Below are 27,809 nucleotides of genomic sequence, written 5' to 3'. Positions count from 1 at the left end.
ACTCCAAATGTTTCTGATCTCCATCTTTCTTGAATTGGGTAAATAAACCCATTTTATCACCGAGGCCCTGACCAATATGGCGGCGGCGGCGGCAGTTGAAATCAGAAACAGGTTTGTTGAATCCCAAAATAATTTCCTTTTTCAAGTTCTTTAGAAGCTCATGTCGTCCTTTTTCATTTTGTATTTACATTAATTATACCATTTAAGCAGTTCAGTTTGGAGCCGTTTTTATTTTTCATTTTGGAGAGTTAATATTTTATTAATATTTTATTAATGTTTTACTTGTAGATTTTTAAAAATTGTGTTAATTTTTAATTTAGTATTTTTTTTTCTTGGAAGCATCTTCAGTTATTTTTAGCATCATTTATTTCAGATTTAGTTCGGAGAGTTTTGCTTCGAGAAGCGGAAATGACGCAGCGTCTTCAGCGGCCTGGTTCTGTTTAAACGTCTTTAGACAGAGACGTTGAAGAAACGTTTCTGTTTCCTCTCGTTTGGAGTTTAAACTGATTTATCTTCCATAATCTGAGCTCAATTATCTCCGGCTTCCTGTTTTATTTCATAATTTTACCGAACCGGGTCTTTATTTCGATCACGTGATCTGGTAAGGCAGTCACCATGGTGACACTGGCTTCGCTGAAAATGGCCGCCGCAGCGTGAGGCAGAGTTTAGGCTGTTCCGGCTCGGTTCTGGTTGAATCCGGCGAAACTTTGAGACCAGAACCGTGAAAATGTTCGCGGATGAAGATCTGGACTCTGTGAGCGTGGAGTCAGTGTGGAGGAAATCCCAGCAGGGGGCGCAAGAGTCGGTAAGAGTTCAGAGGTCAGCCACAGCAGATGCTCATCTGGTTCTGTTCTGCGTGACCCGGTTCTGGTTCTGTTTGTTCCAGAGAGCCTGTCAGACCCCCGCTGTGACCACAGAGCATGCTGGAGTCCAGACCGGGTCCAAAACCTCCAGGTTCACCCAGACGGAACCACAGGAGCAGATGGACCCGAAGCGAGTCTTCAGTGGTTCTGGTTCTGATCCACCCGGGCTGGTGGATTTTCTGAGGCGGGTCGAGGAGCTGCTCATCCGGGAGCTGGAGAAGAACTCCAGGAGTCACGCTTTTGACGGGTTCCGGGCAAACTGGGAGGAGAGAAGCCAACAGGTGAGCAGAAATAAAACCTTCAGAAATTCTATGGAAGCCCCGAAAGGCAAAAACCCAACAATATGGAAGCCCGAAAGGCAAAAACCCAACAACTATGGAAGCCCGAAAGGCAAAAGAGGACAGGAAGGACTTGATTGAAAAGTTGGTCAGATTTTGTGCATCACTGTTTTTTGTTTTTTTTTTTGCTCGCCTTTCAGGGAAAGAAAAGTTCTAAATAAGAATATTCCTAAGATGTTGTTTTGTCTTCAGACTTTATTTTACTTTAATGAAATTTGACTCTTAAAAAAATTATTAGCTTATGATTCTGTGTTTTTATAGTCAGAAAGTTTCATTTGAAAACTTTGCTTTTGGACTTCACAAATTTTTTTTGCTCGCTTTTTTTGGGGAAAAAAAGTATTCCTTGAAGTGAAAAAAACTATTTTAGTAACTTTTTTAATCTTTCTTTTAACTTGCAGAAAACCAAAGAGGATTTAAGTCTTTAAAAACAATATTTTTTGTGTGTTCTTTAGGGCTTCCATATTAACATTGACATATTTACGGAAGCCCTGATTGGCCAAAAAAACCAAAAAACCTTGAGAAATCAAAGTCTCACAAGAAATGAGGAACTGGTGAGATTGGGATTGTTTCACTGGTTCCCTCAGGTCCTGACTGTCCTGTTTGCATCTGGATTATATGGAGGAACATTAGTGGAAAATGTTGACGGCTGTGATGTTTGCAGGTTTCCCATCTCCACAGGCTTGAACATCCCGGCGCTCAGGAACAAGGCCTCCATGTGACCGCCGTGTCCTGGAGCTGCACAGGGTCGGTCATCGCCTGCGCCTACGGTCGGTACGTTTCCACTCCGGGCCTCAAACCTGGAAAATCATTTAGTTTTAGCACAAAAACTCACTTTTATAGGTTCTGTTGGGATTTTCAGCAGAACGCCGCGTTGGTGTAGCGCATTAGCGTTAGCTTCCAATAAATACCGCCTCCCTTCCAGGCTCCGACCAGGAATCTCATTTTTCTGTAACTCTGACCCGTTTGGACCGGCCCGGTTCCATCATGTCCTCGTTTCCCCGAACAGAACCGACGACGGAGACTGGACCAACCAGAAGTCGTGTGTCTGCCTGTGGAACCTGGACCGACGCGGCCTGAGGCCCAAACAGCCGGACCTGGTTCTGGACGTTCCTGCAGCCGTTACCGCCGTGTGCTGCCACCCGGAGCGGCCCGCGCTGATCACAGGTCCACAGAACCAGAACCGGACGCCTCAGCACCACCGGGCCCGGACCAGAACTCACCGGTCTGTGTGTCCCTGCAGGAGGCCTGTACAACGGTGAGGTGGTGGTGTGGGACACCAGCCGGACTCAGGACCCAGTTCTGGCCCAGACCGGGATGTCAGCAGACAGCCACAGGGAGCCGGTGTATCAGGTAGAACCCAGCAGAACCAGAACCCAGTGGAACCAGAATAAAGCTTTGATGGTTCTGCTGTGTTGATGTGGCGCCGGCCCGGTTCTGCTCGCAGGTGTTCTGGGTTCCGCTGGAGAAGAAAGGAGAGTTTGGAGTTCTGAGTTCCAGTTCTGGAGGCAGGGTTCTGCTGTGGACGGTGGACCCGGACCAAGGCAGGATGGTTCTGGTCGCCGCGTACGCCTTTGTACAGCAGCAGGTTCCCCACAGCAGCAGGATGAAGGTGAGACCAGAACCAAACCAGACTCCGGACTCTGGTTCTGGTACAAAAGTCCTGATCCAGACTTTCCTTCCTGGTTCTGATGACCAGCTAAATTTGGAAGCTAACGCTAACGCTCTTATTTTAAGCCAGATTGTATTTAGATGTTTGGATCAGTTTCATTTTGTTCCTGTTATTCTTTTTGTTTTAAATAAAGTTATTGCAAGAGGAAAAAGAGGAAATGGATCAGCTATGTGAACAGACTTCAAAATAAGAGCATGTATATAAACGTTTAGTTAAAGAATTTTTAAAGTAAAAAACTTTAATTTTATCCAACTGGACCGCAGAGTAAATTATTGCTTCATTATGCAGAAACATTCATGTAGGGGAAGCTAAGTGCGCTAAACGTTTCCTAAGTTAGCAAAAAGCGCTACGCTAAAACTTATTTAGCTTAGCTGTTAGCGCATTAGCAGCGTTGTGCTGAGCGCTGATGACTTCTGACCCGGTTTGGTTCTGCCTGCAGGTCCGCGGCGGCAGCACGGTGGGCGTCACGGCGACGGCTCTGTCTCCGTGGGACCCGGACACGTTCCTGGTCGGGTCCGAAGGCGGCCTGCTGCTCCGGTGCTCCTTCTCCTCCCAGACGCCGGCCGCCGTGACCTCTGAAGGTCGCAGCGTGACCCCCAGGGCTCCGGCCGTGTTCTCCTTCAGGCCGTCCGGCGGCCCGGTCCACTCCATCCACTGCTCGCCGTTCCACCGGTACCGACCCGACCCGGACTGATCGGACTCTGCGTTCCGGTGACTCTCTCTGACCCGACTCGTCTCTGCAGGAACCTGTTTGCCAGCGCAGGAACCGACGGCCTGGTCCAGGTCCGCTCGCTGCTGCAGGCCGACCCGCTGCTGTCCGTCCGGGTTTCGGACTCCTACGTCTTCCAGGTCCAGTGGTCCCCCAGCCGGCCGCTGGTGTTCGCCGCCGCCACCGGGCCAGGTGAGCCCGACCGGAACCAGCAGCTTGGAGACGAACCCGACCGGCTGCTGACTGAACTCTGCTCTCCAGGTGAGGTCCAGATCTTCGACCTGGCCCGGAAGTCCCTGAGACCCGCCGGAACCATCCAGGACGGCGCTCCGGGTCGGACCGCCACCTGCCTGGCCTTTAACAGCCAGAACCACCGGCTGCTGGCGGCGGGTCGGTCCGACGGGTCGGTCGGCATCTGGCGGCTCAGCTCGGAGCTGACGGAGCAGAGACCCTCAGAGAGCCTGCAGCTGGAGCAGATAGCCAATCAGGTGGCAGAGTGACAGCCTCGCAGCCAATCAGGTTTCTGTACTGGACTAACTGGGAAATAAAGAGTCGGTTTCCAGTGGTAACCAGTAGCGTTTATTGAAGCACACAGTTTAAAAGTTTCACTACAAGCAGTTAAATAGGACAGACGTGGTGAGCGGCTCTAGAGTCAGACATGCATCGGCCAGGTGTGTTAGGGTGAGCGGGGAACGCCTCTGATTGGCCGCCGGGGAAGGGGGCGGGATCAGTTGACGAACAGCGAGCGCGTGAACTCCACGAAGTCGAACGCCGACGGCAACTCGCGGCCCTTGCTGTCCAGGTACGGCTTCATGTGCGACAGGCAGTAGTCGGCCTGCTCCTTGGTCAGGTTCTGGAAGGAAGAACAGAACCGTGAGCCGGGCCCGGAGGCGGAACCGGGCCGGAGCGGAGCCGCACCCACCTGGTACAGCTCCTCCTTGGTGACGTAGGGTTTGTTCTCGGCGCTCAGCGCCCGGAAGGCGCTCTCGATCTCCTCGCTCGACTTGACGTTCTCCGTCTCCCGGCTGATCATGAAGGCCATGTACTCCTGCAGCGACACGTTCCCGTCCCTGAAACAGAACCGGACCGGTCAGGAAGCAGAACCGCAGCCGTCCGAGCCGCTCCGGAACTAGAACCCGAGCCCACCTGTTGGGGTCCACCGTGTCCAGGATGGCCTCAAACTCCGGGTCGGGTTCTCCTTCCTCCACCATGGGAAGGTCGTAGCCCAGCGAGCGCAGACACGACTTGAACTCCTGGTGGTTCAGGCGGCCCGACTTCTCCTTGTCGAAGTGCCTGGAGCAAAACCAGGAAAGGTCAGAACCGACCCGGGAACACACAGCCCGGTTCTGATTCTGCTAGCTTACTTGAACATCATGCTGAACTCCTTCAGCGCCTCCTCCGTCACGCCGGTCGTGTTTCTGCAACAACAGCAACAGATTAGCCATTCTTCTGGTCATTAATGTGGACATTAGCCCCGCCCCCAAACGGAGTGGGCGGGGCCAGAAGGCTCTCAGGGGCGGGGCCAGACTGGGCCAGCTGGAAACTGTTAGACCATCACTAATAAAACCAACAGCCATAAATCTAGTGACAAATCATAACTTCTGCAGAGAGATTAGCCACTAATCCGTTTGTTTCCTTTTTAAAGTGACTAGCGTCAAATCCAGCAACTTTTTCAGGAACGTGACAAATTGCAACTTTCAAAAAGCGACTAGAGACCAATGTAGCGACTAACAATTTTATGAAAAACAAAATAGGAGTTGAGTCACTGGTCTTTTTTTTAACCAACAGGGAATTCAACTGCAGTGGCCCATAGAGGGCAGCACTGAGACGGTTTAGGTCAAATTTACATAAAATGTCAAAATCTGCACAGAAACATGAAGAGAGAACCTTTAAGGACAGGGAGTTAGCTGGTGTTAGCTGACGCTAGCAGCCTTTAGCTGGTGCTAGCAGCCTTTAGCTGACGATGGCAGCCGCTAGCAGCCTTTAGCTAGTCTTAGCAGCCTTTAGCTGACGATGGCAGCTGTTATCTGCGGTTCTGCCGTACCGGGCCTGGATCTGCTGCTCCAGGTTGTGCTGCATCCTCATGCCCAGCTGGTCCAGTTGGTCCCACTGCTGGGCCAGCCCCACGGTGCTGTGCTCCGTGTATTTGTTGTCCAGGATCAGAGCTTCCTCCATGGCCGCCCCCAGATCCTCGATCTTCTTCAGCTGGCTGCGCATCGCCCGGATCTCCTGGTGCTTCCGCTGCCGACGCATCGGGTCAAAGGTCACGCTACCGGGTCAGAACCGCCGGCCGGTCGGTATGAATGCGTGTGAGCTGCTCACCTTGGTGGCCTCCAGCTGAGACTCCAGGGTTCCGGACTCTTCCACCATGCAGGACCTGAGGACCCGTGAGAGATCGGATCAGAACCAGAACATTTCCATTCCAGCACACATCCACTCCAAACACCAGAACCATGCAGCAGCTGTTAGTGGGGCGGAACCAGAACTCCGGAGCGGAACCTCAGCTCCAGGACGGTCTGAATCAGAACCTCTGGAGAAGTTCTGGTCCAGACAGGGTCGATGAGCTGAGGTCCGGGTCGGGTTCTGACAGGGGGTGGGCTTAGTTAGCAGGGAGGTGTTGAGCGGTTCGAGACCCAAAATGGTGGTTTTAGAACTGAGTGGATCAGAAGCAGAACCAGAACCAGCTCAACCTTCCAGAAAGATCATCGGCTACTTGGTACTGATAGACACAGAAAACCCGACGGTACGCTAAGCTATCAGAGAGGAAGAGGAGGAGGAAGAGGACACGTCAAGCTGAGGAAGACCACCACCATCATCATCATCACACATTCATAGAGGAGGAGATATTGACCCGTCCAGAAGATACGTCCTGATTGGATGAGCCGCCGCGGCAGAGAGAGAGAGAGAGAGAGAGGCGGTTAGCAACACGGCAACAGAACCGGATCAGAACCACAGCAGGTGGATCGGATCAGGAAAACCTGGAAAAACATCAAAATAAATCAATACAGGAATTAAATCACATTAGAACCAGAGTTTTTCCTTCCACCTAACTTTCCAGCGATAAGCATGATAAGCTTCTTTATCAGATAAATCCTGTTTGTTGATTGGATGTAAAACTGAAATGTTTTTAATAAACTAACAGATTTATTATTTATAAGTTTCTCTAATAAAATAAAAACTTTTCAACCAGATTTTGAAGATTCTTCATTTTTAAACCAGCAGCCTGGTTGCCATGGTGACCGCATGCTGTCCAGCCAGGCGGTGGCAGCATCATGGCCGACATGTTTCAGAACTGGAAGGGAAAACGATCCTGAACTGAAAAGTGCAGCGTGTCTGTGTTTCCAAAAGGTGTGAATAATTTTCCTTTGCAGCGTTTCAGACTCATGTTTGCTGTAGCCTGTGATGCTAACAGCAGCTAGCATGACCCTTCGTCATGCTAGCTGCTGTTAGCATGGCCGGCTAACGAAGGCCTTGAGGCGCTTGAGGCGCCACCTGCTGGTTACAGAAAATACAGCAGCGCTGAGCAGAATTTAACCAATCAAAACATGTCACCAGAACCGGATCCAAGCCGGTCCAGAGTTTTAGTTTGGACCGGAACCGGCCCTACCTGGTCTCCTGCAGCCACTGGTGGAAGGCGTTGGCGTGTTGAGCGAACTCCTGCCGCAGCTTGTCGTTCTCCTCCTGCCTCCTCTGCTCCTTCTGCAGCTCCAGCTCCCTCTCCTGCAGACAGAACCAGAACCGTCACGCCGGGCCGACCCGGTTCCACCGGAGCCAGAGGTTCTATCCGGACCTTGATGATCTTCTGCAGGTTTCTCCAGGTCTCCTCCAGGGCCTCCATGGTGAACCAGGTGTAGGGGTTGGACGCCACCTGGTAGCTCTTGATCTGCTGGTCCAGCTCGGCCAGCTGGTTGAAGTCGGTTTGGGCCGAGCTCAGCGAGGAGCGGAACGCCTCGTGGGCCTCGCGCAGCGCCCGGATCTCCTCCAGGGAGTTGCAGCGGACCGGGTCGGTCAGGTCCTCCTCGGCGTTCTCGAACCAGCTGTTGAAGGCCGAGGCCTTCTTGGCGAAGGTCAGGAAGAGGTCCTCCACCTTGCGGAAATGGTCCTGCGCCTCCAGCAGCTTCTTCTTCCGCGCCGCCGAGTTGGACAGCAGCTGGTTCCAGCGCTTGATGAGGGCGGCGTGCCGCGCCTCGATGGCCTTGGACTGGACGTGCTGCGCGGCCAGCAGCTGGTCCTTCAGCGCCGTGATGTTGGTGATTCCTTCCTGCTGGAAGGCCTGCAGGCCGGCGTCAAACGTCTCCTGCAGAGGGCGGAGCCAGAGGTCAGGGGTCACACAGAAGGAGAAGCGGAGGCTCTGAGGAGAACCCACCTGCTTGGTGAGCAGCGTCTGGACCGAGGACAGGTCTCTGCCGTAGTCGTCGGTCTTCAGGCTGTTCTCCTTCTCACCTGAACAGACGGACAACGTTCAGAACCCGGTTCTGTAAACTGCAGTGTACCAGCTAGACTCCAGAACCGAGGCTCTGGTTCTGGCCACGCCCAATCCCACCCAGCACCAGAGGAGGTTCTGGTTCTGGAGGTCAGTACCGATCCAGGACTCCACCACGTCGGCCTTCCAGTTGAACTGCAGGAACGCCGAGTTCTCGTCCAGCTTGGCCTTCCTCTGGGCCGCCGCCCGCTCCAGCTCCGACACCTTCCCTCTCAGGGCGGCCATCTTGGCGCTGATGTTGTCCACGTGGTGGTTGTTCTGAAGGGAGCAGAGCAGAGTTCGGTCATCGTGCTGCGGGGAAAGCGGTTCTGACCGGTTTGTTCTGGACTCAGGAGCGGACCTTCTTGATGAGCTCCTCTCCGTTGGCGCAGACGTCGCCGACCCGATCCCGGTGGACCGTGAAGTCCGTCTCAAACGCTTCGTGTTTCTTCAGCAGGCCCTGAGGAGGAAAACGGCAGCAGTTCAACGCCTGTGGGATCAGAGGAAGTGACCCGGACAGGAACAGGAAGTCACCTGCACCGCCGCCAGCGTGTCTCCGTAGTCTTCGCTTCCAACCAGGTTCAACTTCTCATTGATCCAAGCTTCCTCCTCCTCCACGTTCGCCACAAACTGCTGGTATTCCAGCGACTCCTCCAGCCTCTTCCCTCTGAAACCAGAAGCAAACGTCTTCAGAGGCGTTCCAGGAGCTCAGGCTCTCCGGGTTCGTGACCTCTGACCTGGCTTCAGATAAATCCTTCAGCTCCTTCCAATGGTCCACGAACTGGGCCAGCCTCTGCTGGATCTCCTCCTGACCGATGGTGTTGTCATCAGACAGCTTCTTCCCGGTGTCCAGCACAGACTGAGGAACAACAACATCCCAAAGTCAGGAGAAACATCTGCTGTTCCTGACTGACCCCAGAGGTCAGAGGTCAGGAGGTCGTACCTGGATAGCCGGCTCATGCGCTGCCAGCTCAGCTTCCAGCCTCTTATGCTTCTTCCTCAGGTTCTGAACTCCCGTCAAATCACGTCCGTAATCCTCCGATCCGACCAACAGCTTCTTCTCCCTGAGGGATTTGGAGCAGAGGTCAGTGGAGGTCAGTGAAGGTCAGTGGAGGTCAGTGAAGGTCAGTGGAGGTCAGTGAAGGTCAGTGAAGGTCACCAGATCCCCTGAGGAGCAGAGGCTCCAGGTCTTACTTGATCCAGGACTCCTCGTCATCCAGGTCCCGGAAGAACTGGTGCAGGCGGTGCGACTCGTTGAGCTTGGCGCGGCGGCCGGCGGCCATGCTCTTGATCTTGGCGAAGCGGCCGTTGACGGCGTCGCGCTTGTCCTTCACCTGCGAGGTGTCGAAGGCGTTGCTGGCCATCAGGCTGTCGGCCTGGCCGTTCAGGTCCTTCAGACGGTCCTGCGGGAGCCACAAGGGTCACGCCAAACATTTTCTACATCCTGTCCTTTGTTCATCCGATTCCCGTCTGATAAAACGGACCTCTGCCCAACAGAACCAACACCGTACCTCGTGAGCAGAGATGTCGGCCTCCAGCAGCTGGTGTTTCTTCAGCAGGTTGTTGACTGAAGCCAGGTCTTTGCCGTAATCCTCGGAGGCCAGAAGAGCTTCGACCTGCGGAGACATCATCAGGATGTTTAGCGTAGCGCTGAGCGTGTTGCCCAGAGTTCCTGCTCAGACCAGAGAGCCTCACCTCAGACAACCAGAAGTCAAAGTCCTTGATGCCGGTGTTGAAGTTCTGCTGCTTGTTGGCCTCCTTCAGCTTCTGACTCTTCTCTGCTGATTTGTTGACGAGGAACTGCCACTGCTCGTCCAGAGCGTTGAGCCGCGCCTGCAGACAGAACCCACAGACCGGACTTCCTGAACCATCCCACAGAGTGACTGGGATCCAGTGTTTTGGGTCGGATGTCGGGTCCGGTCACCTTGACGGCGTCCTCGCTGCCGGCGCAGGCTCCTCTCTGGATCAGGGCGTTCCCCGTGTCGATGACTCCTTTGATGCGGTCGGCGTTGGCGTGCAGCTCCGCCTCAAACGCCTGGTGCTTCTGATGTTTGCTCTGGCGGCACAGACACAGCGTCAGAACGATCCGCTCGGCCCGGTCCGTTCACGGCGGACGCTCTGGGACTTTAACGGGACGTGGTTACGGACACAGAGGACATTTATGGACACGGAGGACAAAACGACATCGGCACAGAACTGAGGATGGAGCCAAAACACACAGAGTCACTTCAAGCTGCTTCTGGGTCAGAACCGACTGGATTCACGGGAGAGCCGCACCACATGAGGCAAACATTTATCGCCATGACAACACGACAACCCGGACGACGACGCAACATGTGGTGTGGCTCTGGTTCCGATCCGTCCGTCCGTCCACTTTAGTTTGGACCGGACACGAGTCCAGAGGTCTGAGTCTGGTTCTCTGGACCGGGCTGAGGCAGAACCTTCAGGACGGTTCTGAGAACGTCTGAAGCAGCCTTAAAGCTCCTCCATGGATCTAGACTGGAAGCAGAACCAACGACCTGAACTCAAGGACAAACGCTCGGATCTACACAAGAAGCCAAACGGGACAAACGGACCACCGTCTGCTGGTTAGTGAGCGACACGACTAAACTTACCAGCAGCTTGGACAGCTAGAGAGGATAGAAGAGAGAGGCGTTCAGACGGGATTACAGGGAGGATGACACTCAGAGCAGAACCGGAACCGGAACCAACCTGGATGTTGGTGGGGTCCTTGTAGGACTCGTCGGTGGCGGTCTGCAGCTTCTCGCTGATCCAGGCCTCGATCTCGTCCACGTCCCGGCTGAACTGCTGCAGCGTCTGGGACTCGCCCAGCTTGGAGCGCTTCTCGATCATCTGGGCCTTCAGCCGGCGCCACCTGGAAAACAGGAACCCATCCTGATCCAGAACCGTCCTGGGGCCGTTTCCGATCCGCTCAGAACGGCGTCTCAGCAGCAGGAGTCCAGAGGCTCTGGAGCTCAACAGATCTTTATTTTGAAAGACTGGCAGAATGACCTGCTTCCTGTATTCTGACCTAAAGTCGCTGTGGCTCCATCAGTTACCTGGTACCAGTTCTTCCTGTAACCTGGACACGAGGCTTTTATTTTGGAAAGCAGCTCACCTGTCCAGAACCTCGTTGCGGCGGTTGTAGATCTCCGGCTTGGCGTAATGATCGGCTCCGATCAGCTGGTCAGCAAAGGACTGCAGGGCGGCGATCTTCTCCTCCTGCAGCGAGTTCAGAACCGGTTCAGAACCGCTTCAGAACCGGTTCTGAGCCGGTTCTCCAGCGGGTCACTGACCTGGACGTTGATGGCCTTGTCGAAGTCCTCGTGCTTCTTGATGAGCGCCTCCACGCTGTCCAGCGAGTCGCCCTTGTCGTCGCTGGCCAGGAAGGCTTCCCGCGCCGCCATCCAGTTCTCGGCCTGCTCACAGTCCCGGTTGAAGAGCTGAGGGCGAGGAGAGGGAGGAGTCAGCGGGGTGCCGGCCCAGGCCCGGCGGTACCAAGCGGAGCCCGGCTCACCTGCAGCTCCAGGCACTGGTCCAGCATCATGCGGCGCTGCACCCAGGCCTTCTCCAGGTCGGCGCGCTCCTGGTCCAGAGCCTTCAGCTTCTGCTGGATGTCAGGGCTGGCGTAGTGGCCGCGCGCCAGCAGCTGCTGGCCGAACTGCTCGAAGGCCTGGAAGGTCCCGGCCCGCGCGTCGATCTCCGTCCGGTGCTCCTGCAAGGCCCACAGTCAGTCACCAGAACCGCACCGGCAGCTTACCGCAGGAGGGAGGCGCTCCGCCCACCTGGTGGCGCTCCAGCAGCGCCTCGGCGCCCGTCACGTCTTTAGCCAGCTCCTCGGACGACACCAGGCCTCGGATCCCGTTGATCCACGACATCAGATCCCTGCAGAGGGAGAAAGCTCATCCTAACCGGGTCGGTCCAGATTCTGACCATTTTCAAAATGGAAACACTAAACCGGGCCTTGGTTCCCACTATCCAGCTACACTAGAAATCGTTACAGTTGTTTTAATATTCATGATAAAGTCCTTCAGCCACTAGATCACTTGTAGAATGAGTGAAACCGTCAGCAGAATCGATAGATTAACGGATCAGCGGTCCGTGTCCTCGCCGTCGCCCACCTGAAGTCGGACAGGAAGCGCTGCAGGTCGTGGGAGTTGCCCAGCTTCTCCTTGCGCTGGTCGGCGCGGCCCACCAGGCTGCTCCACGCCGTGTTCAGCTCCGTGCATTTCTCCTGGATGTCGTCCACGGCCTCCGGGTGCGACTGGATCAGACGCTCCGCCGTCTCGCCCAGAGACTTCACCTGTCAGACAGGAGCAGCCTGCGTGAAGGCCGGAGGGGCAGCGGGTCACCCGGGGGGTCGCCGGGGTCACGGCGGGTCCTGACCTTATCGCCCAGCGCCGCCAGGTCTCTCTCGAAGCCTTCGTGTTTGCGCTGCAGCGCCTGGACGCTGGCCAGGTCGTGGCCGTAGTTGTCCGTGTTCAGCGCCTGGTTCTTCTCCTCGATCCACTCCTTGGTTTCGTCGGCGTCCCTGAGAGGAAGTGACACGCCTCAGTGTTGCCGCCGGTCTCTGATTGGCCGGCGGGGCGTTAGGAGGCGGGGTTACCTGTGGAAGCGCTGCACCTCGTGGGCGCTGCCCAGCATGTTGCTGCGGTCCTCGGCCAGCTGCTGCAGCGAGCGCCAGCGGTTGTTCAGCTCCTGCAGGAAACAGCCACTGGTCAGACTGGGATGGTCCCACTGCGTCACTCAGACTGGGAAGTATTCACACCCACCACCTCCAGACACACTAACGGGTTCAATGTGACAGAACACAGAGCGGGTCGGGAGGTTCTGGTTCTACACGCAGGGCGGATCATAACTGGATAGTTAAATTATTCAGATAAACGATTTATTGTTCTTCTATTTTCAGGAATTATATCAACAGGAAATGATGAAAGTCTCTCAATAAATCAACACATTTAAATTTTGTATCGTTTCTAAACGTTGGAACTGGAAGAAACTTTAAATATATAAAATAAAAAACAAGAAATAAAATGGAAATATAAATGATTTATAACTAAAGCTGCATGATGTTAGAGAATCTGGTGATGATATCAGCCAGAACTTCCTGCTCTGTGACCTTTGACACTTTGGTAATGTGACGTTTGTCAGACTAAACTTAGCATTAGCATAACAATGCTAACGCTTTTTTATTTACTCTTAACATCCATCATCCAGCAGTAATTTATGATCTGAATATTCAGCACAGTGATGATGCAATCATGTTTATATATTGATCAGCAAAACCAAATAAAACGGATCATGATTAACAAAATGGCCTTTAAATAATAATATTATTATTATTATTATCTCATTTTAATCTATCATATGATTCATTTCTCACTGCAACAGATGAACCTGCAGATCAACCAGGACAGGAATTATTGAGTGTTAATCAGAGAAGAACCGGAATGTCAGAATGGCCTAGTCAAAGGCCAGACCTAAACCTAACAGAGAATCTAGGTAAGACTTGAAAACTGAACTTCTCAGTTTCAGTCTGCAGATTTTCTTCATCTTTATTCTGTCACATAAAATCCACGTTAATTCATTCATAATGAGAACATGAACAGGCTGAAGGTGGGAACATTTCTCAGGTCTCTAACCAATCACAGCACAGCAGGAAGACTCTGCTGACAGCCAGGAGCAAACAGGAAACAGGAAGACGGAGTCCAACAGGACGGGTTGCAGGGTGAGAACAGAACCAACAGGAAGGACCAAATAAGGACAGAGGCGGCCGGGGGCGGAGCTACGGGTTAGTTTCTGGTGACGATGCAGGACGGGTTTGGATCAGTCGGGTCTTACCTTGATGGTATTAAAGTTAGCCGTCGTTTGGACACCCAGTCGTATGGTCTGAGGTCAAAGGTCAACCAAACAAGAAAAACAAACACCACAGCAGTCAGGAGCGATTGGCCGATTGAACCGTTTCATTTCAGATTAATACGGTGAGGGCAGTAACCATGGCAACGGCTCTGGGATCAGTCAGAGCGATCGGACTGATGGCAGAACCAGAACCAAGCAGCTGGTGGGCGGAGCTTACCTTCCAGAGCGAAGCCGTCTTGGAGTCAGACTCGTCCTGTCGAACACAGAAAAACTGATTAACTCATCGGGTTTCCTCAGGCGGAACCAGCAAGATGTGAAGGACAGGGAAGAACCGGACCTTTCCCGGAGCGGATCCCAGCTGCTCCTGTTGCTGCAGACACAAAGACACAAACCCGGTCAGACGGAACCAGCAGCCGGGTCGTCACCCGGACAGCACAGGTGCAGCTCACCTGGGCCTGGATCATGGGAGCCTCCTCCGCCATCAGGCCTTCAGACTCCAGCTCCGACGCCACCTTGTTGATGTCCCTCAGCCGGGACTCGTTGGCCTTCAGGTCCTGGACGGGCGGGCAGAACACAAACATCAGAACCTGGACGGAACCTGGGCTGGGAGGCTCGGTTCTGGTTCTGCTCTGGCGTTACCTTCTGGAAGTCGTCGAACTTCTTCTGCAGAACCTCGACCTGCTCCAGGTCGGAGCCGACCTCCTCGTTGGTCAGGGCGCTCTCCTTCTCGTGGATCCACTGCTGGAGCTCGTTGGCTTCGCGGAACAACATGAACTTCTTGCAGCTCTTCTCCAGCATGTCCTTCCTCTTCTCCCCCAGCTCCAGCAGCGTGCCGTACCTGGGACAGAGGGGAAGCGTCAGCGGAGAGACCCGGAGGGACGCCACCGGACAGACATGCTGCCACGACCAGGGGAGACGGACACAAGGACACCTGGCATGGAGCGGCGATCCTGACATCATGCATCTAACACCTGATGCTTAGTTCAACTCTGTTATCCTCAGTTTGGATCCAGGATCCGTCATGAAACACGTCACAGTCTGAACTGATTTCTCCAGTAAAATCTTTTCCCATTTAACTCAGGAATAGTTTTTACAGCTGTGACACCAAAGATCCTACAAGTTTCTTCTCCAAATTTCGTACTTTTAAAATCCTACATAGGTGGAGCGACGGGAACGTTGAGGAGAAGCTGATGTGAGTCATGCAGGAACAACAGCGGCTCCCCTTCCTGCTCCAGCCTTACCTGGAACATCCTTCACATATTTCTGGAAGTGAAACCATAACGGCCAGGTAGGGCTGCTGGAAACTAATATTTTAGTAATAGAGTCATCTATCGATTATTCTTACAATTAATTGAGTAATTGGATTTAAAAAATTGATCAAATAAAATATTGGTTAATCTATCATAACACCAGTGTTACTATCAGATGTCAATATCAATCCAATTTGTCATATTTGAGCTTCTCTAACAATAACTTTTCTGTAGTTTAGAAAACTAACCTGTAACAATAACAGCTCATTTTCTAAGTTAACCTGAAGAAAAGTTATACAGAGACCTGAAATTATATTCAATTCAATAATAAAGAGGCTCACAAATACGCTTATAAAAAATGTCTATGCTCCAGATTTTAGTTTATGTATTCATCTCCAGTCAGTTTAATAGATGAACTCTGACCTTGCCCCATAACCTGACAAGCTTCAGATGGACGAAAGTCTGGGGGAAAAAAGGAACGAACCAAAGACGACATGGGGAGCAATACGGAATATTTACGGGAAAATGCTAATAAAGAAGCACAGCGAGAAACAGGGTGAAAAACGGTGGTTTCTCTGCCAAACCAGGAGACGTGACAGGACTTGACTTATCCAGCCATTTCTAGCCTTTGTGTCCTTGTTAACATCAGGATTTGACATCTTCGTTCGTCACACTCAGAAACTCGTCTACAGCCATGAACCGCCACGACGCTCCGCCAGCCGTTTGTTCAGACCAGGATGATATAAAATTTATTGTGCGGTTCGTCCGTAAAGCTACACTTACACTGTAACCATCAGCTACTCAGCCGCCCGCCGTGTTCATCAGCTCACCTGTATTAATACCTGCAGCTCTTCCCGCCGTTCGCTCTGAACCAGCAGCTCCAGGAGGAGAAAGGCTGCCGTACTCCAGGCATGGCGCCAGTCATTTTAAGGATACTTACTGGTCCCCCGAAAACCAATAGGCATCCTTAAATGCCTATTGGTTTTTATCATCAATCAATAAAATCCCCACGGGCCGAACTTGAAGATTGGACCTCATGCTGCTAACTCTTAGCTTTCGTCAACATCTTAGAGGTGGAAGTCAGAGCTCCGCGCAACGCAAATAATGTCCCAGCCGAAACACGGTGGCTAAATAATAAATCATAAGTTAACGAAGCTTCGAGGCAGGTTTGTTAAATTTTCCTTGAGGAATTTTAATAATGGAGGAACTCGAATCACTTGAGGAATCGTTTCGGCCTTACTGCCAAGTGGTGGTGACAACAGATTTGTCTGACCTTTCACCCTCATCCAGAGAGCTGAGACAACTTTAGGTGTAGTTGCCCTGGTAGAACCGCTCAACATGGACCAAGAATTTAACCCATTTTCTTGGATGGAGCAGCAGGACCTGTTCGTGTTAGTGAGGACGGGACCAAAGGACGCAGCAGAACCTCAGTAAACCGGACCGGTTTGGGATGGTACCGAACATCTACATTCAACACAGGACCTGAAATGTTTCCCTGTTTCTGCTTCACATGGTAGGAAAAAGGAAGAGAGGAAGCGATGGGATGATACAGATGTTCTTCTATCCTGCTGCTGGATAGAAAATGAGGATGGAGGATCACAGACATGAGGGAATCTGAGGCTAAACTGCTGCGGATCACAGGGAAACGGGTCGGAACGCCGGTTCCTACTCACAGCTCTTCCACCTGCTTCATGCGCACAGACACGCTGCAGGGCTCCTTGGTGACGAGCCTGCCGCAGCGAGGCGAGGTTAGGGGTTAGATGAAGAAGAGGAGACAGAAACAGAACCAGGAGCCGGGTCATTAGTGGGTGGGACCAGTTAGATCCCACAGGAAGGAGGAACATGTTAGGAAAGCCCACAAGACAGGAAAAACGTTTCTTACTGGTTCTCGATCTGTTCCTGTCGAGCTGCGATGCTGCCATGCTCGTCCAGCAAGTTCTCCCTGGAAGACGACTGAGTCGGGTCCAACTTCTTCACATAGGCGGCCGGAACAAAGCCCTGCCGGTCGTTCACCTCCACCTTCCACCAGTCCTGGGACGTAAAGCCACATCAGACAGAAGGAACATTCACAATACAGACAGACATCCTGCTGAAGAATTGAAGGGTCCTGCATCAATATACAACGTTCCTTAACATACTACATCATTCCAGACTCCAATTCATAAGTCCTCTTTTTTAAAGCTGATTTTAAAGACGGAACATAAATATTCATGGGTCGTATTCCTGCTGGGATCAGGAAGGATGGGAGAGGTGGATGAATGCATAAACCAATGGAAGCATGAACCGACAGATGCATAACCCGATGGATGCATAAACCGATGGATGGAATAGGGAGTAAAGGAATGGAAAAACCAATATTTATCTATCCATCATTACATTTTTCCATAGTTTTCCAGACATTCACATTCCAGACTTTCCCAGTTTGTTCTGGACCATGAACCCATCAGAACCAAACCAAGAATCTTCAGTCAGATAATCAGAAAAAAAGATCTGACTGGAGCCTGAGAATCAGATGGCTCTCATCTCTTGTACAGTCTGGCTGTAGAAAGAAAAACTTCCAAACGGCCAGGACCGTATTGGATCTGGATTCCAGCATTTTACCCTTCAGAAACAGAGAACACTGGAATCCTATCAGGAAGCCCAGTCCAGTGAGGTTCTGTACCTTGTTGGTGCTGTTGAGCAGGGTCAGGATGTCACCCTTCTTCATAGTTACTTCGCGCGGGCTTTTCTCCTGATAGTCGTACAGAGCCAGAACCAGCTCCTTCCCAGTCTCGTCATCAGTCGGAGCCACTTGTTGCTGTTCATAATGGAAACCCAACCTGTCATCTAACAGACCCAAACTTCAGATATGATCTGATCAGAACTCGGAACAATCAGACTCACTCTGCAGGACTGAGCCTGCTCCTTCAGAGCCTGGATGCTGCTGCCGTAAGCCGTCAGGTCTGACATCAGGGCCTCGTGCTTCTTCAGCAGTGCCTGTGTACCGGACCCGAGAGTGAGAACACAGCGTCTCTTTGTGGCACAAACGAACTGCTGCCACCCTTCCATACCTCAGCTGAATCCTCGTCTTTCCCATAGTCCGGGCTCCCGACGATGGGCTCCTTCTCCCTCATCCAAGACTCGGCCTCGTTGGCGTCGGCAAAGTACTGCTGGGCCTGCAGGGAGTCTTCCAGGTCCTGCCTCCTCTGGCCCGCCTTGCCCTTCAAGGTATCCCAACGTCCGTGCAACTCCCCCAGCTTGGCCTTCACCTCCTCTCCGGCAAAGTGACCTGAGAACCAGCATCCAAACCATCAGCACCCTGAGAGGAAGCTGGAACGCTTTCAGAAAGTTGAGGATCTAAATCCACAAACCTTCCTCCACCATGGTCTCTCCTTTCTGGGTCACGGCTTTGATCCGAGGCTCGTGACCTGTGATCTCAGCCTGCAGAGCCTGGTGCTTCTTCAGCAGGTTCTGGACTCCAATAAGGTCTTTACCTGAGAGACAAACAGGAAGTTATGGCTCATTATTGCATCTGATCCCAAAAAGTCAGCCCGGGATCTTACAAGCTCAACATTCCTCCAGACTCAGATTATCTCTCTAAAATAAAAACCAAGTTTTAACTGCTCCATAAATTAGGAAGCACATTAGTGAAGATGGCTTCCCTGGCACCCTCCTCTACGGCCAGTGTTCTGGGGGTTGATACCTCTGTTGGTGGATGAGGCGATGGGCTCCTTCTCCCTGATCCAGGTCTCCTCGTCCTCTACATCCCTGAAGAGCTGCTGCAGGCGCAGCGAGTCAGACAGCTTCTGCTTGCGAGCCGCCATCGGCTCCCGTAGAGCTTCATAGCGAACCACCAGAGCCTCCTGCTTCTTCTGGATGTTGTCTGCGTCAAAGTGGCCAGCTTCCTGGAACTGCCGAGCCTGGATGGTGATTCCGTCGATCCGATCCTGGTGGGGGAACATTCACAGGAGAGGTCACAGATCCGACCTCTACAGACGGAAACGCGCAGTCCTGGTGGGTTCAGGGATGTCAGGGTCACCTGGTGAGCTGCCACGTCGGCCTCCAGCAGGGCATGCTTCTTCTGCAGGTTCTGGACGCTCGTCAGGTCTTTCCCGTAGTCGTCAGAGGCCAAGTGACCTTCGACCTCATAGAGCCAGAGCTCAATGTCCTCCACGTTCCTGTTGAACTGCTGCTGCTGGTTGGCCTCCCGCAGCTTGATACCTGAAACAAACACAGAGATGCTGATTCAAACCGTTTCATCCTCACTAAAGGCTTTCTACAATTCTACTCTCTAATCCCCAGATTAGCCGATTTTAGAGCTTCAACAGCAAACGTTCCTAGGAATTAGAGGTAGATATTTCTATAATTCACTGGATGTATGATGGGAGCAATGATTTAATTCTGGAATTCTCATATTTTTCCAGACTCCAGGTGTTTTTTCTACATTCTTATCCAAACCTGATAAACACTCCTTTCAGTTTCCATGGAAACACCCTCACTCCCCTTTCCTGCTACCTTTGAGCTCTGTGGCCTCCAGCAGCTTCTTCCACTGCGCGCTAACATCTTCCATGCGGGCGGTGACCTCAGCGGAGGCATAGTGCTTCCTGTCCAGCAGCTCCTGGCCGGACTTCTGCAGGGCATCGATGCGGCTCTGATTGGCTGACAGCTCGGCCTCAAAGGCCTGGTGTTTCTGCACCTTCCCCTGCAGGTTGGACGGGTCCTGTGGAAGCAGAGGAGTTGGGCAACAGAAGCATAAACTGATGGAAGCATAAACTGATAGATTGAAGCATAAGCTGACGGATGGATGGATGAAATAAATTATGGAAAAACAAGGCTGAAGAAGCAAACAGAGGAGTGGAGTGAGGAGAAGCTGCAGCAGACCTTGTAGGACTCATCTGTAGCAGTCTTCATTTTCTCGTTGATCCAACTCTTCAGCTCATCGGAGTCCCTGAAGAACTGCTGCAGGTGGAAGGAGTCCTCCAGGGCGGCCCGGCGGGCCTGAGCGCGCTCATGCAGGGCGTTCCTGCGGTTGAGGAGCTGGAAGCAGAGAGAAACAATAAACCATGACTCAGCTCCTCCAGCTGGAGCTCAGAACTACGGTGGAAGGAGAAGAAGACTCACAGCGTCTCTGCGCGTTGCCACGTCCTCCTTAGCATAGTGGCTGTTCTGGATCAGCTTGGTGGCGAATTCATCCAGAGCCTGGAGATGCAGCAGAGATATGAGTCAACATGATCCTGCAGAGCATCAGTGACGGCCAGAGGAACCTGGAGATGACTCACCGTGATCTTCTCCTCCTGAGCGCTGAGAGACTTCTCAAAGTCCTCGTGTTTCTTCAGCAGAGCTTCCACGCTGTCCAGGGAGTCTCCCAGGTCTTCGTTCAGAAGGAAAGCCTGCAGAGATGTTCAGTTCACCAGTTAATCCAGTTAATCCAGTCCATCTCTGCAGACTGTGTCTCAGCTTACCTCCTGCTTGCTCATCCAGTTGTCCACCTGCTCCGTGTCCCTGTAGAACAGTTGCAGGTCCATGCACTGTTCGTACTGCTGCCGGCGGACCTCCCACAGCTCCAGGAGGGACTCCTTCTCCTGGGCCAGAATCCCCAGCTGCACACACACAGAACCCAGTTAAAGCACAACCAACAGATCAACTGGGCCTTCAGGAGACCCGATCTGACGCTCCCACCTTCTCCTTGACCTCCTCGGAGGCGTAGTGTCCTGCACTGAGCAGGGCCTGACCAGCTTCATCTGTGGCCCTGAAGCTGTCCTCGTGGGCATCGATTTCCCCCTGTAGGAGACAAAACAAGCCGATCCATGTTCACTAAATGTCTGGTTCTGGTCTCTGACCAGCTGCAGCTTTAAAGAGTGTCACCTTGTGCTCCTGGTGCCGGTCCAGCAGCGCCTCGGCTCCGGCCACGTCGTTGGCCAGCTCGTCGGCATTAATCAGAGCCTTCATCTCCGTCACCCAGCTGGTCAGATCCCTGAAGTCAGCGGTGAAACGCTGCAGACTGGAGGACAGAAGGACAAGCTCTGAGTGAGACAATGTCTAACTAACTAACTAGGGGAGGAAGAAGAAAGGAAGGTGCAAAAACAACAAAAAAAATTGCAAAAGAAAGACATCTACTGGTGGTCTGCGCCCGCCAGTAGATGGTTGGTTGGTTGTGTGTCTGGTTGGTTGATTGGTTGGTTGTGTGTCTGGTTGGTTGTGTGTCTGGTTGGTTGATTGGTTGGTTGTGTGTCTGGTTGATTGGTTGGTTGTGTGTCTGGTTGGTTGGTTGGTTGTGTGTCTGGTTGGCGGTGCGTACTGGTAGGAGTCGTTGAGGCGGGCGTGGCGCTCAGCAGCCAGCGTCTGAATCTGCTCCCAGTTGGTGATGAGTTCATCTTTCTTCAGGTGGATCTGGGAAGCGTTCTGAGGATGGGTCTGCTGCAGGCGCTCGGCGTCCCCACCCAGAGTGTTCACCTGGTTGACAGCAGGAAGCGGGTTAGCAAGGCTTGGGAATGCTGAGTGGGAATATGGGGCAGCAGGAGTCCCACCTTGTCCTTCAGAGCCGCCAGGTCTCTCTCCAGACCCTCCTGTTTCCTCAGCAGAGCCTGAACGCTGGCCAAGTCCCGCCCAAAGTCATCGGACGCCATCAGCTGCTCCTTCTCCTTGATCCAGCTGATGGTCTCATCCACATCCCTGCAGACAGAAGCAGCATCCCAGCTCAGAGAACGGTCCAACCTGAGAAGACGTTCATCCTGAGGTTTCCGGCGTTCACCTGTTGAAGCGCTGCACCTCGGCCGAGCCGAACAGCCGGGTCTGCCTCTGCAGGGCCAGGCCCTTCAGGCGCTGCCAGGCCGCGTTCACCTCCTCCTGCTTCCTGACGATCAGCTCGTTCTCCGGGTGCGCCTCCTGGATCAGCTTCCCGGCCAGCTGGTTCACCTCGTTCACGCGCTCCTCATGAGCCGCAAGGTCCGTCTGGAACTCCTCAAACTTCTTCTGCAGGAGCTCCACGTGCTCCAGGTCCTGACCCAGCTCCTCAGAGGTCACAATGGCCTCCTGCACAGCGAGCACAGCTGCATCAGCTTCAGGATGTGTTTACAATCATCTGTCTGGCTGCTGCAGATCTTTGTTATCTGAACTAAAAGCATCTTTATACTGCAGCTGGTTTAAAACTCAGTCCAAAGCAAAACTTTATGAAAACAAAACATTATTTTAAAAAGTATTTTTCTACAACAGATTTAGAATAATGTTTTTAAAGGACTAGAATAAAGTTGTAATAAAGCAAGAATAACATTTAATTTAAATTTAATTGAATTTCTAATGAATTCAATTAAATTTATTAGAAACTGCTCTGCTGACCCAGAGCAGTTCTCCGACCAGAACCGGTTCTGACCTTGTCACTGATCCAGTCCAGAGCGTCTTCACACTCCCGCAGGTACTGCAGCAGTTTCTGGGCCTGCAGCAGCCGCATGCCCTTCTCCTTGGTCTTCTGCAGCAGCAGGTCCCAGAGGCGGTGCAGCTCCTCCAGGCGGCTCTGGAAACACAAAGTCTCTCTGAGTTCTCTAGATCTACGTCTGACGAGTCGGCCCGCTTTGTGTGTCGGACGGGTCCGTCTAACTGGGTTGTGTTTCTGCAAGTTCTGAGCTCCTCGCCGTTAGAAATGAATCGTTTTGTTTTTGTTTTTGATCATCCGGGCCGGACCGAACCAGAGAGCTCGTCACACTAAAGAGTGGAAAGGGGCTGGTGGGAAACCGGGTCAGAACTCTGGAAGCACACAGAGGAGCCACTCCAGTCCAAACACACACTTGGATATACTCAGCCATGTTGACGCTGGTGACTATGGGCCTCTGCTGGGTCCGGTACGGAGTGTAGGACTGAACCCGACAGGGAAAACAATCAGACCGGGATCATCTGAAGCTGCCCGTTCGCATCCAGAACCGGCTGGCCTGGATCGGGGCGGTTCTGGGAGTCTGTGTGACGTACCCGGATGGTCTCGGAGGCGAAGTGTCCCTCGGTGATCATCAGGTTCCCCGTCTTGTCCAGTTCGATGATGGCCGCCGCGTTGGCCTGGACCTCGGCCTCAAACGCCTGGTGCTTCTGCAGCTTCCCCTGTGAGGACAAACACGTCAGCTGCGGCAGAACCGGGCCTGCGGCACCAGGCCAGACCCGCTTCCTGTCAGAACCGGACCTGCAGGTTGGACGGGTCCTTGTAGTTCTCGTCGGAGGCGATCTGCAGCTTCTCCTGGATCCATTTTTCCAACTCGTCGGCGTCCCGGCGGAAGAACTGGAATCGGTACGAATCCTCCAGCTTCTGGCGCCGGACCATGGACAGATCCTTGAAGCGCCGGTACCGGTCCAGAACCTGCTGCCGGCGCTCCTGGATGTCTTCGGCCGTTTCCAGCACTTTGACTCCGACCGTGTCCATTTTCTGCAACAAACGGAACAGAGAGGATGAGAACCCGGTCTGCTCCAGAACCAGCTGCAGTACAGGTCCGGTTCTGGTCCAATGAAAACACTGGATGCTGCAATGTGAACGCAGCTGATTGGTCGGGAGCTGAACCAATGGGAACAAAGCAACAGAAAACAGTGAAGGAGCTGATTTAGAGTTTAATGTTCTCCTGAATCAGAACCGGACCAGAACCAGAACAAGAACCGGACCTGCTGGTACATATAGATCTGGATCAGTGGAGTTTAGTTCTGGTCAGCAGCAGAATTCGGACCCGTCCTACAGAACCTCGGCTCTACAGTGAAAGGCCGGACACAAAGCCCCCCCTCGGCCCCCTCCCTTCCCGTTGCTTAGCAACCAGCAGCAGCTGACATGCTATGAATGCCTGGAGGGGTGGGGGCGGAAATCCCCCGGCGTGAGCGGCGCCGAGTTCCCACACAAAGAGAAGTGAGCGGTCAGCGTCTCTGTGGGCTCAGCCTGCCGGGCCGAACCGACCCGACCGCTCAGAACCGACCGCCGGGCCAGCAGAACTCTGAGGCTCCAGCAGGAAGTGAGGCGCTCTTTCTGTTCCCATTCAGAGGAAACATGAGCTGCTTCCACGTCTGAGGAGGTTTATCAGCGAGCAGCTCGGCTCTGCAGCGCCTGATAACACACACACACACACACACACAGAGACACACACACACACACCCACACACACACACAGACACACACAGCCCCCCACAGGTCCCCGCCCTGCTTCAGGAGATAACCCCCCATCAGCAGACAGACACGCCTCCCTTTTTGATTCAGCATCAAACTCGTCACTGTTTCCTTCCACTAAACTTTCCGGGCTGCAGCCTGTGGTTTCTGCTAATGGCTGCTGCACATGAGCAGGAAGCTCATTAATATTTCACTGCAGCAGAACCGGGTCAAACATTCCGATAATGGAGGAGCGTGTGAGGTAATCAGAGGATGTTAAAGTCCAAGCTGACACTCCCTGAGCCTCAGCGGAGCGAATGATCCACTTCAGCGCCGCCCAGGGAGCGCCGGGGGGAAGGGGAGGGGGGCAGGAAGTGACTCAGGAGACAAAGGAAGTTGACCTGGAGGAGGTTCAGTCAGCTCCTCGTCTCATTGTCAGTCTGTGGAAATCATCCAGAAGGTTCGGAAGGTTCTGTTAGGTCCAGACATCAGGAGATACGCAGCAATATCCTCTGTTGCCATGGTTACCTTCAGCAGCTAACAGGAAGGCTAAATGCTAAAGATATATTCTTTAAATGAAAAGATAATACGGATATAAAAACATCCAGGAAGGTTAGCCATGCTAACAGCACTAAAAAATGCTAACAGCGCTAACCAATGCTAACTGAAGGCTGTTCTGTCTCACGGCAGGATGATGTCACCTCTGCTCCTCACTGGAATAACAATGAGTGCTAAAGGCTACGCTAACAGCAGGATGGCTGCTAGCATAGCATTAGCTCTGGAATCTGTCAACGTTAGCAGGTCTGCAGGTTTCCAGAGACGACAGGAGGAAAACTTAACCTTTCCCAGCTGGATCAGAACCCGACCAGAACAGAACCTACATCACATTTCATCCACATGCAAAGGCTTCACTCCATCAGGAAACATTCGAACAGCAAACAGAACCGGGTCAGCAGAACCCAGAAACACAGCATACACACACAGAGCGGTTCTGTCCTCAGCTGCTCTTCCTCTGAGGCTCGGTTCTGATCCGCACCGCTCCGAACCAGAACCTTCTGCTGTGTCAGACGCAGTGCAGTGACTGGGCAGAACCCGGCAGAACCAAGCCCAGCCTCTGCTGCAGAGACGCTCCGCCCACCGCTGGCCTGGAAACACATTCCTCATTCCAGCCTGGAAATCCAGGATTTGTCTCATTTTCCAGGTTTTTCCTGCCTGTTCACACACACACATCACACACACATCACACACACATCACACACACACACACATCACACACACACATCTCACACACACACGCGCACACACACACATACACACACACACCCAGCAGCTGTTACCTTCAGTTTGGGTTTAGGGAAAGTCGACATGCTGCAGGATGGAAGAATCCCAGTTAGCTCTAAAACTGTCTATAGGACAGTAAAGGTGTGACCAGAACAGATCAGAACGGGTCAGAACCGGGCCCAGACAGTAGAACCAAAGGCCCTCTGGTCCAGATGTTTCCATGGAAACAGTGAGAATAAACCAGTTAATGGTTTCTCCAGGAACGTCTCCAGTGTCCCGGGTCGTTACAGAGCGGACCATCAGAACCAGGTCCGATTTACCCTGAAGGCCCGGCTGCTGGAGCCCGGTCCCAGTCAGACTGTTTGGTTTCTATGGCTACATCTGCTCTGAAGCGGTCTAATAAAAACTCAAACAGTTTCAGAACCGACCCTGGATCACCAGGTCAAATTAAATCAATTTATTTTGATGACACACAGAAACCGAAGCCAACGCTGCGTTCACACAGATCGACCTTTTTCACTGCAGTCTGAACGACCCGGTTCTGATATCTCCACCCCAAAATACTTGGTTTGTTCCACTTCCACACGTGGAACTAAATCAGACACACACCTGAGCGTTTTCACATCATCACATCATAATTCAGCAAAGACAGACGGGAAACAGCAGCTGAAGCCAGCAGCACTGACACTTAGCTTTCTGTCTGCTAGCTTCCTTCGTCTTGTTATGATCCATAGACGGCAGCGGCCATTATCACCAAGTGCTGCTGGGTAACATTTATGTTCTTCTTCTGAACATGCAGGGCTCAGTTAATATTATTACACTGTTATTTTTTTAGTTTAATTAATTTGTTCCGCCATGAGGACACCCTGCCCACCCCGGGCCGGCCCCCCGGTGAACCTGTTCTAGAGCCGCCTCTGTTCTGAATCAGACGGCATCTCTGAGTTTACCCGCAGCAGCGCCCCCTAGCTGTTGGTCTACATTACTGCAGGGACAGTCATCAGCTCCTTAAAGCAGTTTTCTGAATACAGATGCTCTGCGGTTCTGGTAAAACCCACTCTGACCCGGTTCGGACATCAGAGCGGCTGGTTTCAGATCAGATCCGAGCTTATCTCGGTCCTGCAGACTGGTTCCCAGTAAACTGGCTGGTTCCCAGTAAACTGGCTGGTAGGTGAGGAATTCAGCACCAGGCTGATGGTATCAGCTCGGACTGCCATCCGCGTCATTCTGTGCAGAACCGCGGTGCTAACGGGGCGGTGTGATGGACGGAGGCCTGGGCGGCTCCTTTCCGACCGGAAACCATTTATTTTTATTGAACATCTGTCCAATAATCTGGGTTAATCTGCAGAACCTTCACCCGGTACCATCCGAACCCTCATTGAAACCCAAAACACGCCCATGAATCGGAACTGCAGTCTCCATCATATTCTGCGCGCTTTTATTAGCCTTTATACAGCAAATAAAGCGTCTTTGAATCGATTATTAACGTTTTATTTCACCGCCGCTGTTAGCTGGTCCCGCTCCTGCTAGCCTGTCGGTCACGGCCGAAAAACCCCAACAAACAGCTTTAAAACCACTAAATAAAAAGCAGAATTTATGGGTTTTAAAACGAAACATTGGTTTATCAGACAGAAAACATGGAAACAATTTCCTTACCGTGAGGTTTTCTAAAGAGCTAATGGAGAAGAAGCTATCCCGAAGAATCGACCCTGACGGTTCGTTTGAAGGGCGGGGCGCTCTGTTGCATGACGTCACTCCTGCAGCTGTACGGAAAAAGCCGAAGCTCGACGGAAGGACACGAAGGCGGGTGGGAGATGGAGTGACTTCATTTTCGAGCAAAACAAACCTCTAGGAGTGGAAAATAAAACTGTCGGAGGAAAAACAGCTTCTAGTTCCCCTCAGGTGCCGCTGTGTTGAGGAAAAACTTCATTTGTGCCATAATCTCTGGATATCAGCATATTAAAGCGTAGCCAAGCCATGGAAATAATATTTAATTTAAAGAGACACATTGTTTATTCCTCTTTGGGAAACTTACTTTTATGATATGAAATAAAAATTACACCTTTAATATATTATGATCTTGTTGTTTTCAAATACAGATATTACTCCATGTTAATAACTGTTCTGGTCCTGAAATAAAGATAAAAACATCTATCTTGTATCTATGTTATATATATCTATGTTATATATATAATTCTATAGAGTCTTCTTTGTTACAGCATGGTTGTATATTTTAGGATTCACATTTCAGATTGTTTCGTTTATACTTTGGGGGCAGAAACGGACGGGTTGCCGGTTC

The 27,809-nt window shown here is 52.2% G+C and overlaps 2 protein-coding genes across 9 annotated transcripts; one reads left to right on the top strand and one right to left on the bottom strand.

The window, feature by feature from the left end:
- Positions 1–357: 357 nt before the first annotated feature.
- Positions 358–4,148, top strand: dync2i2 (dynein 2 intermediate chain 2). Its single transcript, XM_028026412.1, has 9 exons — positions 358–805; positions 887–1,144; positions 1,863–1,972; positions 2,208–2,365; positions 2,442–2,551; positions 2,646–2,810; positions 3,310–3,542; positions 3,614–3,771; positions 3,841–4,148. Exons 1-9 carry the CDS (start codon positions 728–730, stop codon positions 4,077–4,079), a joined length of 1,509 nt encoding a protein of 502 aa, XP_027882213.1. The 5' UTR covers positions 358–727; the 3' UTR covers positions 4,080–4,148.
- sptan1 (spectrin alpha, non-erythrocytic 1) lies at positions 4,136–27,311 on the bottom strand. 8 transcript variants are annotated; one of them, XM_028026398.1, is made up of 55 exons: positions 27,167–27,311; positions 23,294–23,533; positions 23,089–23,214; positions 22,499–22,639; positions 21,881–22,161; positions 21,657–21,801; positions 21,428–21,582; positions 20,995–21,130; positions 20,809–20,910; positions 20,592–20,729; positions 20,409–20,519; positions 20,251–20,328; positions 20,011–20,166; positions 19,645–19,849; positions 19,169–19,350; positions 18,833–19,076; positions 18,501–18,623; positions 18,201–18,418; positions 18,034–18,126; positions 17,813–17,947; positions 17,033–17,181; positions 16,824–16,880; positions 14,540–14,738; positions 14,350–14,454; positions 14,238–14,270; positions 14,118–14,153; positions 13,883–13,930; positions 12,648–12,739; positions 12,428–12,572; positions 12,163–12,344; positions 11,827–11,926; positions 11,559–11,756; positions 11,338–11,484; positions 11,160–11,263; positions 10,754–10,916; positions 10,657–10,671; positions 9,966–10,097; positions 9,737–9,874; positions 9,553–9,657; positions 9,236–9,444; positions 8,985–9,105; positions 8,779–8,900; positions 8,576–8,708; positions 8,403–8,501; positions 8,161–8,320; positions 7,946–8,022; positions 7,370–7,876; positions 7,187–7,299; positions 6,431–6,448; positions 5,902–5,956; positions 5,624–5,820; positions 4,944–4,997; positions 4,726–4,872; positions 4,502–4,649; positions 4,136–4,432 (listed from the first exon to the last, which is right to left on the bottom strand). In XM_028026398.1, the coding sequence occupies exons 2-55, from the start codon at positions 23,528–23,530 to the stop codon at positions 4,307–4,309; spliced, it is 7,440 nt and encodes a 2,479-aa protein (XP_027882199.1). In that variant the 5' UTR covers positions 23,531–23,533; positions 27,167–27,311; the 3' UTR covers positions 4,136–4,306. The 8 variants fall into 8 exon arrangements, with proteins under 8 accessions (XP_027882199.1, XP_027882198.1, XP_027882195.1 ...); XM_028026397.1 differs by lacking the exon at positions 27,167–27,311 and adding an exon at positions 23,764–23,782; XM_028026394.1 differs by lacking the exons at positions 6,431–6,448; positions 27,167–27,311.
- Between the last annotated feature and the right edge of the window lie 498 nt (positions 27,312–27,809).

The sequence above is a fragment of the Xiphophorus couchianus genome, chromosome 8, assembly GCF_001444195.1.
Source record: "Xiphophorus couchianus chromosome 8, X_couchianus-1.0, whole genome shotgun sequence".
Classification (NCBI taxonomy): Eukaryota; Metazoa; Chordata; class Actinopteri; order Cyprinodontiformes; family Poeciliidae; genus Xiphophorus; species Xiphophorus couchianus.
Note: the sequence above shows the minus strand (reverse complement) of the source record. Positions and strands in the feature narration are given on the sequence as shown.